Source organism: Ranitomeya variabilis, chromosome 7, assembly GCF_051348905.1.
Source record: "Ranitomeya variabilis isolate aRanVar5 chromosome 7, aRanVar5.hap1, whole genome shotgun sequence".
In the NCBI taxonomy this organism is placed as follows: domain Eukaryota; kingdom Metazoa; phylum Chordata; class Amphibia; order Anura; family Dendrobatidae; genus Ranitomeya; species Ranitomeya variabilis.
This window is the reverse complement of record NC_135238.1, coordinates 62,760,271-62,778,013: the sequence shown is the minus strand read 5'-3', so window position 1 is coordinate 62,778,013 and position 17,743 is coordinate 62,760,271. Positions and strand designations below refer to the sequence as shown.

The following is a 17,743-nucleotide window of genomic DNA, read 5'->3' as shown; positions in this document are numbered from 1 at the left end:
TTACCTATACATTATATACAGAGCTCCTGTGTATAATGTCACTGGTGATCACTGTATTACCTGTACACAGACACTGCATACTAAGTACAGATCTCCTGTGTGTAATGGCACTTATGGTGATAGTATGGTGCTTTTTTTTATTACTGATCAGAATTGTAGTATTCAGTCACTATGTGGTGGTAATATGCGGTCTGGTCATGGTGTGGCGGTATTTGTTCTTTGTATGTGATATTATTCGATCACTGTGGTGGTAATATGTCATCTGGTCATGGTGTAGCGGTATTTGTTCTTTGTATGTGATATTATTGGTCATTTTCAAAATTGAAAAATAAATAAAACTATACCTAAATTGTATTGCATATTTTAACAAATATTTAATAGGTTACAGTAGAGTAGGACCCGGCCAAAAGTGTCTACAGTGTTATGGTGGCGGCTTAAAAAACCTTTTGGCCAAAACAAAAGCTGCCGGCTATATGTGTGATCTGGTGATGGGAACTGTCAATGTGTGATAGGTGAGCAGTGGGGCTGTGGACAGTTTGAGGGGTGGAGCGTGGAGGCGGGGCTGGGGTGGAGCCTGGGCGGAGTCTCAAGGGGGCCCCGAAAATTTTGCCAGTATGGGGCCCCGAAATTTCTAGTGGCAGCCCTGCTCACACTGAGCCCTGGTCCTCAGCAGCTGCAGCCTCAGTACAACGCCGCTTCCTGGTGTCAGGCTGCTGCTGCACTGGAGGCCCCGCCCCTTCTGGAGGCCCCGCCCCTTCCGGTGGCGTCACAGGCTCAGTTCCTCTCCTGCCGCGACCAGGGGGCTCCGCAGCGCCCAGCTCCTGCCCCGCACCGCTGGATCCCCCGGGGCCGCCGCCGCATGAGCCCCCCTATATGTTCTACGTGGGCCTGTTCTTCGTCAATGTGCTGATCCTGTACTATGCCTTCCTGATGGAGTACATCGCCCTCAACGTGGGCATCGTCTTCCTGCCGGAGGACATGGACCAGGCGCTGGCGGAGCTCGGGGTGCTGTCAGACCCGGCTTCTCTGCTGTACGACGCAGGGGCCGACATAGACGTGTTGGACGGGTACCTGGACTAGGATGGAGGCGGCCGGGCACCGTGCAGGACTCCCGGGGACCTCCCTACCTGCCGGCGGACACTGTCCTGCGCTGTGTGCGGAGCCCGGCTGACTACAGTAAGTACCTGCGCCCCCTACAACCAATCATACCGCAGCTGTCATTGCTGCAGTGCCGGGTGGAAAATGAAAGCTGGCCTGTGATTGGTTGCCATGGGTAGCTGTCTCTTCCTTGTGCTATATGTCATATATGTGTGTGAGGCCCATGTGTAGTGTCTGAGGGGCAACCACAGCCGCCATGACACCACATCCTGAGGGGGAGCAACATGGGTCATGCTGTCAGGCAAAGCCCATAACCCCCAGCAGTAACACCGAGGAGCGACTTACAATAAACTCGCCATCCTTGCGGCCCACTGCTAATTTAACCAGTGCGGGACTGGGGCCCCTGTGGGGGCATTTTAACCTTTTGCCTCAGCTACAGGGTAAATTTTGCAAGGCAGAGCTGATGGGGTTTCCCAGGACCTGGCAGCTCCTGCTCCTTCCCTACACCCAGCGATCACAGGGTCCAGAGGTGGAAGCACTGTCAGTGTTTCCTAATCTGTACTGGCTCAGCTTGTGTATACACAAATCATATAATCCATGTTGATCTTCTCTGTGGGGAGTCTGGCTGTGTCTGACAGCCGGCTCCCCTGCCCCCACATCTGCATAATCTTCTGCAAGCTGGTACTCTACTAACTGTAGAAAAGATATCCACCACATATTTGGCTACAGCCTCATTAAAGTGGTAATATTAAGTTTATCTAAGAGATGTAGCTGCAGTTAGTACAGTATATTCAGCTGTTAGATAAGATTTAACCCATACAGTGTACATTATGTACTGGTACATCGGTAGGATAGGTCGTCAGTATCCGAGTAGTGTGTATCTAACGCCAGGATGTAACCCCACTGGTCAGCGCCAGGATGTAACCCCACTGGTCAGCGCCAGGATGTAACCCCACTGGTCAGCGCCAGGATGTAACCCCACTGGTCAGCGCCAGGATGTAACCCCACTGGTCAGCGCCAGGATGTAACCCCACTGGTCAGCGCCAGGATGTAACCCCACAGCCCTGTATGCTGTGTTGTGGCCGCAGACAGGTAGTGCAGATCAGCTCTAATTCACTTCAATAGGAACTTAGGTGAAGTACCAGGAGTGGCCACTGAGCAGTGTGTGGAGCTGTGGTTTTCTTGATCAAGAAAGATGAGGGTCCTGAATAGAGACCCCCTCTGTACTCGATGTTTTCCAATTGTGTATTAGAACACAGCATTACTGGCCTTAAAGGGTTAAAGTTGTCTGCGTGCTTCAGTATTATTGCTGTGGACAGTGACATGAACCCGCTGAATGAGTGCTAGGGTGAACGGAGGCTAACCAGAAGCATTTCCAGTCTTTTTTCCTGAATCCTGTCCCACCCTGAATAGTGACCAGGCCGCAGTATTTCTCCAGGGCTGATCCTTAGCTCCTGTTTGCACTGCAGCCTGTAATTCTGCAGGCTTCAGAGCACAGATTTCCCAGCATTACTTGCTGATCCCGCGTGTACAGGTCCTTCTCAAAAAATTAGCATATAGTGTTAAATTTCATTATTTACCATAATGTAATGATTACAATTAAACTTTCATATACTATAGATTCATTATCCACCAACTGAAATTTGTCAGGTCTTTTATTGTTTTAATACTGATGATTTTGGCATACAACTCCTGATAACCCAAAAAACCTGTCTCAATAAATTAGCATATCAAGAAAAGGTTCTCTAAGGGTACCGTCACACATTGAAATTTTCATCGCTGCGACGGCACGATTCGTGACGTCGCAGCGTCGTATAATCATCGCTCCAGCGTCGTAGACTGCGGTCACACGTTGCAATCACGGCGCTGGAGCGATGCCGAAGTCCCCGGGTAACCAGGGTAAACATCGGGTAACTAAGCGCAGGGCCGCGCTTAGTAACCCGATGTTTACCCTGGTTACCAGCGTAAATGTAAAAAAACAAACAGTACATACTCACCCGTCGGTGTCCTTCAGGTCCCTTGCCGTCTGCTTCCTGCTCTGAGTGCAGCCGTACAGTGAGAGCAGATCGCAGCACCGCTGTGATCTGCTCTCACTTTCCGGCCGGCACTCAGAGCAGGAAGCAGACGGCAAGGGACCTGAAGGACACCGACGGGTGAGTATGTACTGTTTGTTTTTTTACGTTTACGCTTGTAACCAGGGTAAACATCGGGTTACTAAGCGCGGCCCTGCACTTAGTTACCCGATGTTTACCCTGGTTACAAGCGAAGACATCGCTGGATCGCTGTCACACACAACGATCCAGCGATGTCAGCGGGTGATCAAGCGACGAAAGAAAGTTCCAAACGATCTGCTACGACGTACGATTCTCAGCAGGGTGTCTGATCGCAGTAGCGTGTCAGACACAGCGATATCGTAACGATATCGCTAGAACGTCACGAATCGTAACGTCGTAGCGATGGAAATTTCAATGTGTGACAGTACCCTTAATGACCTATTACCCTAATCTTCTGAATCAACTAATTAACTCTAAACACATGCAAAAGATACCTGAGGCTTTTAAAAACTCCCTGCCTGGTTCATTACTCCAAACCCCCATCATGGGTAAGACTAGCGACCTGACAGATGTCAAGAAGGCCATCATTGACACCCTCAAGCAAGAGGGTAAGACCCAGAAAGAAATTTCTCAACAAATAGGCTGTTCCCAGAGTGCTGTATCAAGGCACCTCAATGGTAAGTCTGTTGGAAGGAAACAATGTGGCAGAAAACGCTGTACAACGAGAAGAGGTGACCGGACCCTGAGGAAGATTGTGGAGAAGGACCGATTCCAGACCTTGGGGAACCTGAGGAAGCAGTGGACTGAGTCTGGTGTGGAAACATCCAGAGCCACCGTGCACAGGAAATGGGCTACAGGTGCCGCATTCCCCAGGTAAAGCCACTTTTGAACCATAAACAGCGGCAGAAGCGCCTGACCTGGGCTACAGAGAAGCAGCACTGGACTGTTGCTAAGTGGTCCCAAGTACTTTTTTCTGATGAAAGCAAATTTTGCATGTCATTCGGAAATCAAGGTGCCAGAGTCTGGAGGAAGACTGGGGAGAAGGAAATGCCAAAATGCCTGAAGTCCAGTGTCAAGTACCCACAGTCAGTGATGGTGTGGGGTGCCATGTCAGCTGCTGGTGTTGGTCCACTGTGTTTCATCAAGGGCAGGGTCAATGCAGCTAGCTATCAGGAGATTTTGGAGCACTTCATGCTTCCATCGGCTGAAATGCTTTATGGAGATGAAGATTTCATTTTCCAGCACGACCTGGCACCTGCTCACAGTGCCAAAACCACTGGTAAATGGTTTACTGACCATGGTATTACTGTGCTCAATTGGCCTGCCAACTCTCCTGACCTGAACCCCATAGAGAATCTGTGGGATATTGTGAAGAGAAAGTTGAGAGACGCAAGACCCAACACTCTGGATGAGCTTAAGGCCGCTATTGAAGCATCCTGGGCCTCCATAACATCTCAGCAGTGTCACAGGCTGATTGCCTCCATGCCACGCCGCATTGAAGCAGTCATTTCTGCCAAAGGATTCCCGACCAAGTATTGAGTGCATAACTGAACATTATTATTTGATGGTTTTTTTGTTTGGTATTAAAAACACTTTTATTTGATTGGTCGGGTGAAATATGCTAATTTATTGAGACAGGTTTTTTGGGTTATCAGGAGTTGTATGCCAAAATCATCAGTATTAAAACAATAAAAGACCTGACAAATTTCAGTTGGTGGATAATGAATCTATAGTATATGAAAGTTTAATTGTAATCATTACATTATGGTAAATAATGAAATTTAACACTATATGCTAATTTTTTGAGAAGGACCTGTATATGGAGCTTACTGTAGTGATTTCTGCTCTGGGAAGTGTGTGTTTTTTTTGTTTTTTTTACATCAGATATAACATGGTGTACGGAAAACAGAGGGTTATTCATTATTTGTTAATGAAGTTTTAAGTGCGAAAGGGTTAATAGACATGACTCCAATCAATTTTATGTTGAACATCTAAGGAAATTTCTAAATTGTTTTAATTGACAAAAAGATTAGATGGAAAGTTTCAAAAATGATATACCAATTTGTTTATACGGGAAGCACATGGCCTTTAAAGTCTTTTTCCATTTTTAGTCCTTTGTCTAAATCTTTGATTTTGATGACTTGCCCATAGGTGGCCATTGTTGGGTACAGCAGCTCCACTCCTAGTCATTTCACTAGGAGCTGAGCTGCAGTACTCAAGAACGGCCACTACACAATGTGTGGAGCCGAAATAGCGCCAATGTTTTTACCGTTGCTTGGCTGCTCCTGACCAATATGGGATGTAGAGGAAAAGCGATAGGCCCTCGCTTTGCGCCACCGTCCGGCGAGGATAGGCCCTCGCTTTGCGCCACCGTCCGGCGAGGATAGGCCCTCGCTTTGCGCCACCGTCCGGCGAGGATGGGCCCTCGCTTTGCGCCACCGTCCGGCGAGGATGGGCCCTCGCTTCTTGATCTTGGATCGGGGCTCCGTCCAAGTAAACAAAGCTATGCTGCAGATCCCTTCGTAGCCAAACAGCAAAAGTGACCCATCACTGGACCCGTAATTGTTTGACTTAATGGGGGTCCTAGCGATATCACATTACTTTGTAAGATAGGCCTGTGCCATTGTACTGAGTTTCTATGGCTGCTGTCTTGCTGGTATATCTGTATGGGCATCTCCTGAGTGGGCGCTGCTGGCATCTAGAGCAGAGTCAATGTCTGACCATACTTTTAATCTGTAGCTGTCAGCAGCATGCCGCATGAGGCAAAGTCACTTTAGTCATTATTAATTCAGGAACCTTAATGCTGCCTGTGTGTCATCATCAACCTCTGTGACATCTGAAGGACAGAACGGGAAAAGGCTTCAGATATATTGTGTACCTAAACAAAATGTATTAAAGGAGGATATTGATGGTCTCTGCTTAAAATAGGTCATCCATATCAGATTGGGGGGACCGACATCAAGCACTCCCACTAATTCACTTTTTACAGTGGCGGCCAAGTCTGCGCTGCTCTGTACACTGTCTAGTGGCTGTTCTTGGTACTGCAGCCATTTATTTTAGGAGGTGCAGTGCTCTATCAGCTGCTACACCGTGTACAGACCCATGCAGTCCTGGCTGCATACTATATTAGTATCCAGCTGAAAACACCAAAAACAGCTGATCAGTGGGTTTCTGGGTGTCAGATCCTAGTTGGTGTGATATTGATGACCTATCTTAAAGGGTATATCCCGGACTTTCTAAAAGACAAAAAAAAAAATTACCTAAGCAGTAACAGGGAGGTAATTGCAACTTAGCTGCCTGTTGTTTCTGGCACAGTTTTGCCCCCAAAACAAAGCGGCCACAGACCGTTCCTGCCGGGGATTCAGCTGCCTCTTCTGACGTCTATTCTACAGAGTGGAGTCTTCTTTTCTGCTCCGCTCTGGAAGACTTTTGACGTCATTCTGATTGTTGGACAGATTCCCGCTGCCTAACTGGGGGAGCCGGCTGTCAATCAGAATGATGCTGGAAGTCCCGCCCCGTTGCAGCTGAATCCCTGGCAGGAGCTGTATGTCACCATTCTGTTCCGGGAAAGAACGGCGCCGTGCACAACAGGCAGGTAAGATACAATTAGTCCCAGATATATAATTCAGGGATAGGCTATCAATATCCAAGTCAGTGGATAACCCCTTTAAATGTTCCATAAATTGCATAAAAAGCCTAGCCCAGGATTACCAGGAAAGTTTAGGATAACTTGGCAAGTATTCCTTCCATGTCTGAGAAATCTGCAGTCTGGAGGAGGCATCGGAGACTGCGGGAGCTTTTTTTCTCACAAGGATTTGGCCAAAATATCTGTGGACAGCTGCACAAGTCTCATTGACCACTACAGAATTTGTTTCAAAAGGTGGTGAAACAAAATATTAAAGGGGTTGCCCACTACTAGGATAACCCCTTCTTGATCAAAATGTTTGGCCCCAATAAAATAAAAAACCTATACTCCCCTCCTGTGCTGGCTCTGTTCCCTCTGTGTCAGCACTCTCGGTCCCTGGGGCTCCCATACGGTTGTTGTGACCCCTGCGCCCAATCTGCGCTGTTGTCGCTGTCTTACTCTTCGGACAAATTGAATATGATGAGGAAGTCTGGGCTGCTGCTGATCGCGGACTTCATCTTCCTGCTTATTTCGACAGGAGGCGGGACCACTGACACTGGTGCCGATTGGGTGCCACAACAGCACTGGAGATGGTGCGCCGACATTGCGGGAACTGCGCCAGCACAAGAGGCCGGACCAGTGACACTGGTGCTGATTGGGTGCCAGTGCCAGAACAGCACTGGAGATGGTGCGCCGACATTGCGGGAACTGCGCCAGCACAAGAGGCCGGACCAGTGACACTGGTGCTGATTGGGTGCCAGTGCCAGAACAGCACTGGAGATGGTGCGCCGACATTGCGGGAACTGCGCCAGCACAAGAGGCCGGACCAGTGACACTGGTGCTGATTGGGTGCCAGTGCCAGAACAGCACTGGAGATGGTGTGCCGACATTGCGGGAACTGCGCCAGCACAGGAGGCGGGTATAAGCTTTACTATTTTATTGGGGCCAAGGGAGTGGTATGAGAAGGGGTTGTCCAAGTAGTGAACAGATTCTTTAAGGGAACTATCATTTTAGTCCAGGGCATTTTTTATTTTATATACTGTATGTGTGTGTATATATATATATATATATATATATATATATATATATATATATATATATATATATATATATATTTATAGAAAATATATATACGGAAAACATATATATTTCTGTTGAACCATAATTCGAAAGCAATGTCTGATTTTCATTAGTTGATATTCCGTAATTTGAAGTTGGTAATTACTTTGGTCACATTCATGCTATTTCAGTGACCATTGTTTTTTTTTGTTTTTTTTCTTACTGTAATAGAAGAGTGTGAACATATTTGTCCATGTGTGTAAGTGGTGTAGGTTCTTCGAGTTCAGAGATACATTGGGAAAGGCAAAGGTTTCAAAGTAGTTACATGTAATGTCTAGTTCACACTCTTATCCCAGACCATGCTCAGGAGCAAAGCCTTTCACGCTGGATAGATCAGTCTCATGTAGTGAAGAGCAACGTGCTGGGATAAGGTGTTATCTGAGCATGCTCTGGTGCTAACTGAGGGTCTTCGTCGTGCTCGAATAATATGTTTACGTCCCCGCGGCTGCATGTCTCGTGGCTGTTAGACAGCTGCTGCAACGCATGGACGGATTACCTAACAAACAGGAATCCCTGCATGTGTTGTTTAATAGCCCCGAGACATGTAGCTGCTGGGACGTAAACATATTATTCGAGCACACCGAAGTCACTTGGTTAGCACCCGAGCATGCTCAGATAACACCTTATTCGAGCACGTTCGCTCATCACTAGTCCTATGTTCTTGCATATAGGGTGCAATATTATGGTAGTTTGTGCTGCCATTGCATATATATTCCCTGGCTGGGTAGTCTTCTTCACAGAGCAGGGCATTCATCCTGGGCCAAGGCACCTCCCAGCATGAAAATCCAACTGTAGCGGCATTGTCACGTCTGATACTGGCCATATAGAAGCTGCTCTCTGACAATGGCTGACTTACAGGAGTCTGGGAAGCTTGCAGATCTGTGTTCCTCAGTAGCTATGGGTTCAGCACAGGGAGGCAAAACCCATCTGAGTAGGTCCCTAACCTAGGTAACTATGTTCACAACTATGGAGGTGCTCCCTAATCATAGCAGTATAGGGAAACCTCAACAGAAGACAATGCTGCTACTGAAACAAAATACCAGTGCTGCATGAAATATTAAGACATTACTGTACAATAACTTGCAGGATGAAGTTGTTCACTTTTCCATTTGGCCCAGACCGTCATTAACACTTCTTCCAGCTACAACTTACCCGCAGAGCTTACAACAAAGACACATTTTACTTCACCTTTCTCTCGCCATCACCGTCTATTCCCGACCAGCACAAATTCCCTATCCTGCTGATGCTACAATGTTGAGCCGCTGCTGCCGTATTTGTCCCCATTACGTCACCTGCTCTATAGCATGGTAACAGTGCTCCCACAAAGTAGTAATGCCCACCACCTAGCCCCTTACTTGGTAGCCAAGTGTACATCTGCGGAGGTACACCGTATCTATGATGGGTTTCAGTGGTCATGTCAGTGGATGACCATACTGTTACTTTATAAAGTTTTTATTAACTATACAAAGACCAATATTACTGCCATACAGTGACCATATGATAGTAGATGTCAGATCAACAGAACGCAGAAGTGATTACAGTACAGATATATAGTGACTTATAGCTGACATGCTTTCTGATGGAGTCATTCAATTTTCCCATCTTTTCCATCTGGCCTAGACCACTATGAAGACTTCTTCCAGCCATGACCCATCGACAAAGTCTACAACGGCAAACATTCGACTTCTCACATTTCCAGCACCCCATCTATTCCAAACCTGCATAAATTCCCCATGCTGAGCCTGCTGCCGTGTCTTTATTTGTGCCTATAGCTTCACTTGCTGTTTTGCATGGTACCTGTGCTCCTCTTGGTGTCATACATAGTAATAATGCCCTGATATGTGCCTCTTATATAGTAAGGCCCTCTAGTGCCCTCTAGCGCTCTCAAAAATAAGTTATAATACCCTTACTGCCCTTATATAGTAAATATACAGCTCCATCCTGCAGCATATCGCTCCTCTCAGACCCCTCTATATACAGCCCGATCCTGCAGTATATCATTGCTCGCAGACGCTCAATATACAGCCTCACTCTGCAGTACATCTTGCTTCTCTATATACAACCCCCTCTGGCACTACATAATTTTTCTCAGCCCCTGTATATATAGCACTATCCTGCACCACATCATTCCTCTCCTCTATATGCAGGTCCATGTTTCAGTACATCACTCATCTCCTCCTTCCACCATCACTACTCTCAGCCCCTCTATATACAATCCCATCCTGCAGCACCTCACTCCCGTCCATTACCAGCATAAACGTTTTCAGCTGCTTCCTTTCATGAGCTCTGCATCATATTGTGCGAGACTTTGCCCCTTCCCAAGACATCACTAATAGGAGCAACTCCATTTTAGCCATTAATCTCCAATCTGTGTCTTGGTGCAGGCAAATTGGTGACACTCCTCTTGGAATTCATACATGCAGATAGCATTTTCAGAGAGAAAAACAGGAACTCTAGTGCTTCCTATTGAAGGTAGCAATCCTAATAGTCAATATCAACCCTTTCAGGGCCTTGCTACATGACTTAAGATAAAAATCGAAACCAGAAACTCTATTTGTTCTCACGTGTTTCAGGTTTTTTGCTCCTCATCAGTGCAAAACAGTAGGACTGCTTTGCATAATCTGCATATTTTAATTCTCAGAGGAATATTGCATAGTGGTCTATAAGTCTCCTTACGCAAACTTGGCATTTTCCAAAAGGAGAAACTTAACCCCTTAGACTGTCAGAAGTCTCTCACTCAGCCCTCTTGCTTTGCACTGATGAGCAAACATCCTGAAACACCTGTCTGCCAATGGAATGTCTGGTTTGGCTTCTTATCCTAAGTCTTTATAAGGTCGATAATGACTTTTAGGATTTCTACCTTCAATAATTGGCAGTAGAGTTCTGATTTTCTTCATCTCTAAAAAAGGCTATTTGCGCTATAAGAAGTAACGCTATATACTGCTATCTTAATATACCAAGGGATCACCATTATTTATCTTGGAAGACGAGATTTATAGTTTTGTTTTTGTAGATGACACCATGCTACGTTGTACAGTGCAGTTTATGGAAGATGTTCATAAGTTACCGACTGAGTTGGACAAACTATTTGGACATCCACTTTGCAGATGAGATTCAATGGGGATAAAGTTTCAATGGGGATAAAGTTATCCCCTCCTATCCGTTCAGTCGAGTATGACTCTCGGCCATTCTATCGATCATGGCTTGCCAGGCAGTGCTATCCCACGTTGCTTCTTTCAGTTCACCAGTGGTCATGCCTGAGTCTCTTTATGGTGTTTATCCAGTGGGTTCTTGGCTGTCCTCTTCTTCTGCCACTTGCCTTTCCAAGCTCAACGTCTTTTTCCAACAACGGTTTCCCCATAATGTGGCCAAAATATGGCAACTTGTGTTTGGTTATCTAAGCTTCCAGGTACAGTTTCAGCTTGATTAGCCCAAGATGTCTTTGTTGTTGATCCTCGCTGTCCTTGGAATTAGTAGAAGTCTCCTCTAGTACAAAAGTTAAAATGTCAATATTCTTTCATCTAGGCACTAATATGGTGGCATCATATGTTCTAGGGGAAGTAAAACTAGGAGTCACTTGTAGAGAAGGATCTGGGTGTATTTTTAGATGATAGACTGAATAGGATCATGCAATGAACCTCATTTGCAGTATGCAATTCAGTTGTGGGCACAAGTTCATGGAAAGGATCCCCTGGAGGTTAGATATAGGATACATAGAAGGCCTATAAACTAATAAGGGGCATTGAGGATCTTAGCTATGAGGAAAGTTAAAAAAATTACTTATTTATTCTTGAGAAAAGATTTCTAAGGGGGGACATGATTAACCTTGTACAAGTACATAAATGGCCCATGCAAAAAAGTATGATCAAAAGCTGTTTCATGTAAAACCCACTCAAACGGTAAGTCCCTTCATATGGTGAATAGATATGTTCAATCTCCAGAGGAGAGCAGGTTCCTCTACCATAAGAGCTATGAATCTGTGGAATAGTCTACATCAGGAGCTGGTCACAAAAAAAGCTGAGATGATTTCTTAGAACTAAATAACTTCAACGCCTGTGGAAACGTGTAGGAATTGTTTGAGTTGTCCTCTTTTGGTTGAAATTAATGGATTCCTGTTTTGTCTTTTTCAACCAAACTGCACAAGCATTTAGTAGTTTTTTTAATTTCTGGTAGTGAATGATTGGCAATGAATATAATCTAACTACTTTCTCTTATTTTACAGTTTAAGAACTAGAGACCCATGTATATATTTGGAGGAGAAACTTGAAAAACCTGTAAAAATGAAGAAATGCTCTTGGAAGTTAAGACTGTCACGGAACAGGAAAAGGATCGGCCATAATTCAAATTGGTCTTTACTAACCAATGTCCTCTACACGTTCTAACAGTCACTATGACAGTGCCATTAGGTGTGGATGAGATCCTCTGAACTTGGCCTTCAACTTAGTAGAATTGCCCTCTTGGCCATTATTTTTGGCCCGTAGGGCTCCTCTTCACAGCGTATAACGTGAACGCATCTGGTGGTAAAGCTGTATATAACGAATATGTTTACAAAAGTGTTAGGCCGTTTGGTATTTTGTAACCTAGGTCTTGAATCTAAGACAGTGTGCCTTATGGGCCAGCATACTGTACTCTTGTAAATGTGGAAAACCGACAGCAGAATCTCGGTTAGCGGCTTCATCAGCAGATTATTGGTATACCCAATACTAGATCATAATGGAAGAATGTCATAGTCCAGCACTGGAATATGTATCTTGGCTGTCAGTCTTCCTGTGTAATTAATGTAATTAATACTACTTATAGTATTTTTTCAGTCCCGACAAAAAGGGGAATGCAAACTTGTATAGTTAGTTCAATAGTCTATATTTTTCCAAATATTAAAAAAGTGGACACTTCTTAAAAATGAAGAACCCAACGTTTTATTTGAAAATTAAAGTTTGCGTTAGTTAGTATTTTATTAGTAAATGTTTGCAGAATACATTTATGAAAAATGAAACAACTTTGCCATTAGTCTTAATATAAACTTTTCTATCCCTTAGTTTCTACATCTTACGCAGACAATATGTCTACATGGTAAGAGACGACAAGCAAATCATGTATGGTGTAGTCCCGCAGTCTCACACTATCCAACCTTTGTCCACTGTTCTATGCTTTTTTGTAGGTTACCAAGAAGCATTATTTAGGAGAACAACTGCATGGTCAGACTACACACGGGTTGTTTGTTGTCTGTTACCATGGAGACAGGTCTGAATAGGAACTGTAGAAGTTAAATGGTAGGGAATTTTTCACTTTGATCTGTTGCAAAGTTATAGATGCATTGAGACAAAAAAAATGGATTCCAATGGTGGACACAGCATTTAAGAGACACGCAGATTGAGGGATGAAGAATGGTGACTCTCCTTGATTCCCCTATGGTCATATACAATGTTTGTATTTTTAAAGGGGTCGTCTCAAGTTTAGACGTTATCCCCTATCCCGATCGGTTGAGAACTCCAGCAATCCCAAGAACCAAAGCTCTGAAGAGCTCTGTGTAGAAGTAAAGGTGGTTGATTATGCACACCTCTGCTCCATTCATTCCTATGAGAGTGCTGAAGACCGGCCGAGCGCTGTGCTAGGGGACCTGCAGACATCCCATAGAGAATGAATGGAGCGGAGCATGATCCACCACTGCTCCATTAACACGAGGCTCTTCAGAGCTCTGGTTCTAAGGATCGCCGGGGGTGCCTCCACTATTGGGACATTAGCCACTATCCCATGGATATGGAATAACTTTAGAATACCACTTTAAAGAGGATCTTTGCTTTCATGAAAGAGGGATAAGGAAAACATGGCAATACTGCTGCACAGCTGCTTTTTCACAGTGCCAACCATGCAATTTTAGCTGGACAGGCATTTAATACAGTCTTGGTTGCTGGACATACATCCCCTATAATAACCATTTTTAGATGTTTTTGCCAAACGGCACCAGATGGTTTCTCCAGTTACTCCAGCTCATTAATAAATTGAAGCTCGGCTGTGATACGGCAGGACAGCTCATATTAGATATTTTAAGAAAATTAAACTTAAAGTGTATTCTAGATAAGGTAGAAGGTGAATCCTTCTCTTGGACTGTGGGCGCCCCTCTGGTGGCTAGAATGGATGATTCAGGTCATGGCCAGGACGATAAGGATTTTTCATAAAGTGAAGGTCGAGCTTCGGATTTTCGTTCCTTTCAAGCAGAGTGACACAGACAGTCGAGAGCAGTGGATTGAATGGGAAATCTGGGTGATCGGTGGAGGGGTCAGTGGTGAGACCCCATCTATAAAATATTTAACAAGTATCCAAGAGGCCCATATAGATGTGTACAACACAGAAATGCTGATGGGAAAACCTCTCATCTGATGGTGATGGAATGTATCGCAAGGATAGGCCATCGCTTTTTGATCCGTTGGGCCCCCACTTACCTGGACAATTGAGGGGATGCAATGCTCGTATAGTGCTGTGCCACATTCATTATTTATTTTTTTTCCACGGATATGGGATGGGGTGTTGTAAAGGCAAAAATTAGAAGAAGGCGCAGTGTACATACCTTATGAGTACCTAAGGTTCAGCAAGGCCATAGCAAGACATTATCTAAACATAATAAAAATGAACCTTCTAATGTTTTTACTCATATAAGAGCACATTTACATGACTATTGTTTGTTGCTGTTTTACATAATATACAGTATATATGAGAAAGAAAAGAAAAGCGAATACAAATCCTGATTTGGAAATGTGCGCTCATATTCTTGCGTCTTTTGCTTAGGCCACATTCAGTATTTCATCAGTATTTGTAAACCAAAATCAGGAGTGGAACAATCGGAGGAAAAGTATAATAGAAACATATGCACCACTTCTGTATTTCTCACCCACTACTAGTTGTGGCTTACAAGTGCTGATATAAAATACTGATCAAATACTGATCGTGTGAATGTGGCCTCAGAGGGGTAATCCAGCTTCGCCCACATTCGCATCAGGTGGTGAGTGGGGCTGGTGACATCTTGTCTATATAGATCTGCCGACTAGTGTGTATGAGCGGCAGGTATCGTGCACCTGTGCTAATGAACAGGCAAGGTGCTCAATACCTGCCGCATGCAATCCGTTAGATATTTGTAGATGTGACGTCACGGTGTCTGTACACCTCCCAATGTGGAAGTGACCAAAGCTGGAGAGACGTTCTGACTGCACCTCCATACTGTTATTAGAAGAGAATAGCAATAATGAGCCTGACATACACACACGCCTGATTACATATGTAAAATCAGGCTTGTGTGTGTATATTATATACATTTTTTGGTCTTTTTTTTAGAGAATATGAATGATAACACCAAAACTATTTGTCCACTCATGGTTAGTGGTTGGCTGAAGCCATTTATTGTCAAACTACTGTGTTTTCTCTTTTTAAATCATAATGACAACCCAAAACATCCAAATGACCCTGAGCAAAAGTTCACATACCCTGCTGATTTTGGCCTGATATCATGCACAGGAGTTGACACCAATGTATTTGAATGGCTACTAAAGGTAACATCCTCACCTGAGACCTGTTTGCTTGTAATCATTGTGTGTGCATAAAAGCTGAGTTTCTGGGATCCAGACAGACTCTTGCATCTTTCATCCAGCCACTGATGTTTCTGGATTGTGAGTCATGGGGAAAGCAAAAAAATTGTGAAATGGATCTACGGGAAAAGGTAGTTGAACTGTATAAAACAGGAAAGGGATACAAAAAGATATCCAAGCAATTGATAATGCCAGTCAGCAGCGTTCAAACTGTGATTAACAAGTGGAAAATCATGGGCTCTGTAAAAACAAAACCACGGTCAGGAAGACCAAGAAAAATGTCATCCCCAACTGCCAGGAAAATTAAGGATGCAAAGAAAAACTCACAAATAAAATCAGCTGAAATACAGGACTCTCTGAAAACTAGCGGTGTGGCTGTTTCAAGATGCACAATAAGGAGGCACTTGAAGAAAAATGCCTGCATGGCTGAGTCGCCAGAAGAAAGCCATTAGGGTATGTGCACACGTTGCAGATTTCCTGCAGATCTGCAGCTTTTTTTTCCACGCAGAAATGCTGCAGATCCGCAAGTGATTTAGAAATGCTGTAGATCCGCAAGTGATTTACAGTACAATGTAAATCAATGGCAAAAAAAAATGCTGTGCCAATGGTGCAGAAAAATCTGCACAGAAAACGCAGCAGATTCAAAAAAACTGACCATGTCAATTCTTTTTGCAGATCTGCTGCGTTTCTGCACCCTTTCCACAATAGAAATCTGCAGGAGTAAAAAAAAAAAGGAAGAAATCCGCACAAAAATTTGCAACGTGTGCACATACCAAAAAAAGGCGCAAATTCTGACCTGCATTTTCTGCCAAGAAATGCAGAATCTGCACAGAAAATTCCACAGTCAAATCTGCAACGTGTGCACATAGCCTTACTGTGCAAATGTCACAATGTATCTCACCTACAATATGCAAAACAGCACAGAGACGAGCCTTAAAACTTCTGGAACAAGGTAATTTGGAGTGATGAGACCAAAATTTAACTTTTTGGCCACAACCTTAAACATTATATTTGGAGAGATGTTAACAAGGCCTGTGATGAAAGGAACACCATTCCTACTGTAAAGCACAGAGGTGAATCACTGATGTTTTGGGGATATGTGAGCTACAAAGGCACAGGAAACTTGGTCAAAGTTGAAGGAAAGATAAATGCAGCATGTTATCAGCCAATACTGGAGGCAAATTTGCACTCTTCAGCCCAAAAGCTGCACATGGGACGTACCTGGATGTTCCAACATGACAACGATCCAAAACACAAGGCCAAGTCGACCTGTCATTGGCTACAGCAGAACAAAGTGAAGGTTCTGGAGTGGCCATCTCAGTCTCCTGACCTCAATATCATTGAGCCACTCTGGGGAGATCCCAAGCACACAGTTCATGCTAGACAGCCCAGGAATTTACAGGAACTGGAGGCTTTTTGCCAAGAAGAGTGGGCAGCTTTACCATCTGAGAAAATAAAGAACCTCAACCACAACTACCACAAAAGACTTCAAGCTGTCATTGATGTTATAGAGGGGGCAATGCACGGTATTAAGAAATGGGGTATGTGAACTTTTGATCAGGGTCATTTGGATGTTTTGGGTTATCATTATGATGTAAAAAGAGAAAAACAGTAGTTTGACAATAAATGGCTTCACCCAACCGCTAACCATGAGTGGAGAAAAAGTTTTGGTGTTATCATTCATTTTCTCTGAAAAAAGGCCAAGAAAGCAAAAATTCTGCCGGGGTATGTAAACTTTTGAGCACAACTGTACATACACGTATGAGCCTGATACACGATTGCCATGTCCCTTCCTTGCTTTTTTTTTTTTTAATTAAAGCAGGTTGCAAAGACTGATTTGCATATGCTCTGCATGAATGTGTAATAATTACCTATATAAATGTATATAATGGATACTTGCAATATTTATAACACCCAAACATTAGTGATTTTATTAGGGCCGGAGCGACAAAATGACTGTCTGCAACATGTGTTGGTGTGACCGTAGCACGCAAGTCACAAAAGACCAAAATTATTTTCATGTTGTAGACTCCACAACGTGCTGGCCACATCACATTCATCTTTACTTACGATATGGTGCTATGTAGCGTCGGGAACTCTGTGATCTTTGGTTGTGTTAAAGGGGTTGTCAGGAACTGATATTGAGGAGCTATTGTAAGAGCAGGTCATCAATGTCAGATTGGGGAGGGTCCGCAACCCCCACAGATCAGCTGTTACCTCTGGCAGCGACGCCCGGATGTAAACCATGTACGAAGCCGAAACACCACAGC

At 44.3% G+C, this 17,743-nt stretch overlaps 1 protein-coding gene across 1 annotated transcript; it reads left to right on the top strand.

The window, feature by feature from the left end:
* Window positions 1-750: 750 nt before the first annotated feature.
* On the top strand, window positions 751-16,214 carry DEXI (Dexi homolog). Its single transcript, XM_077275198.1, has 2 exons — window positions 751-1,176; window positions 12,119-16,214. Exon 1 carries the CDS (start codon window positions 874-876, stop codon window positions 1,078-1,080), a length of 207 nt encoding a protein of 68 aa, XP_077131313.1. The 5' UTR covers window positions 751-873; the 3' UTR covers window positions 1,081-1,176; window positions 12,119-16,214.
* The last annotated feature ends 1,529 nt before the right edge of the window (window positions 16,215-17,743 follow it).

Bases quoted from the DNA above. Each gene is read 5' to 3' on its own strand.
- DEXI (XM_077275198.1), top strand. From the start codon at position 874: ATGTTCTACGTGGGCCTGTTCTTCGTCAATGTGCTGATCCTGTACTAT.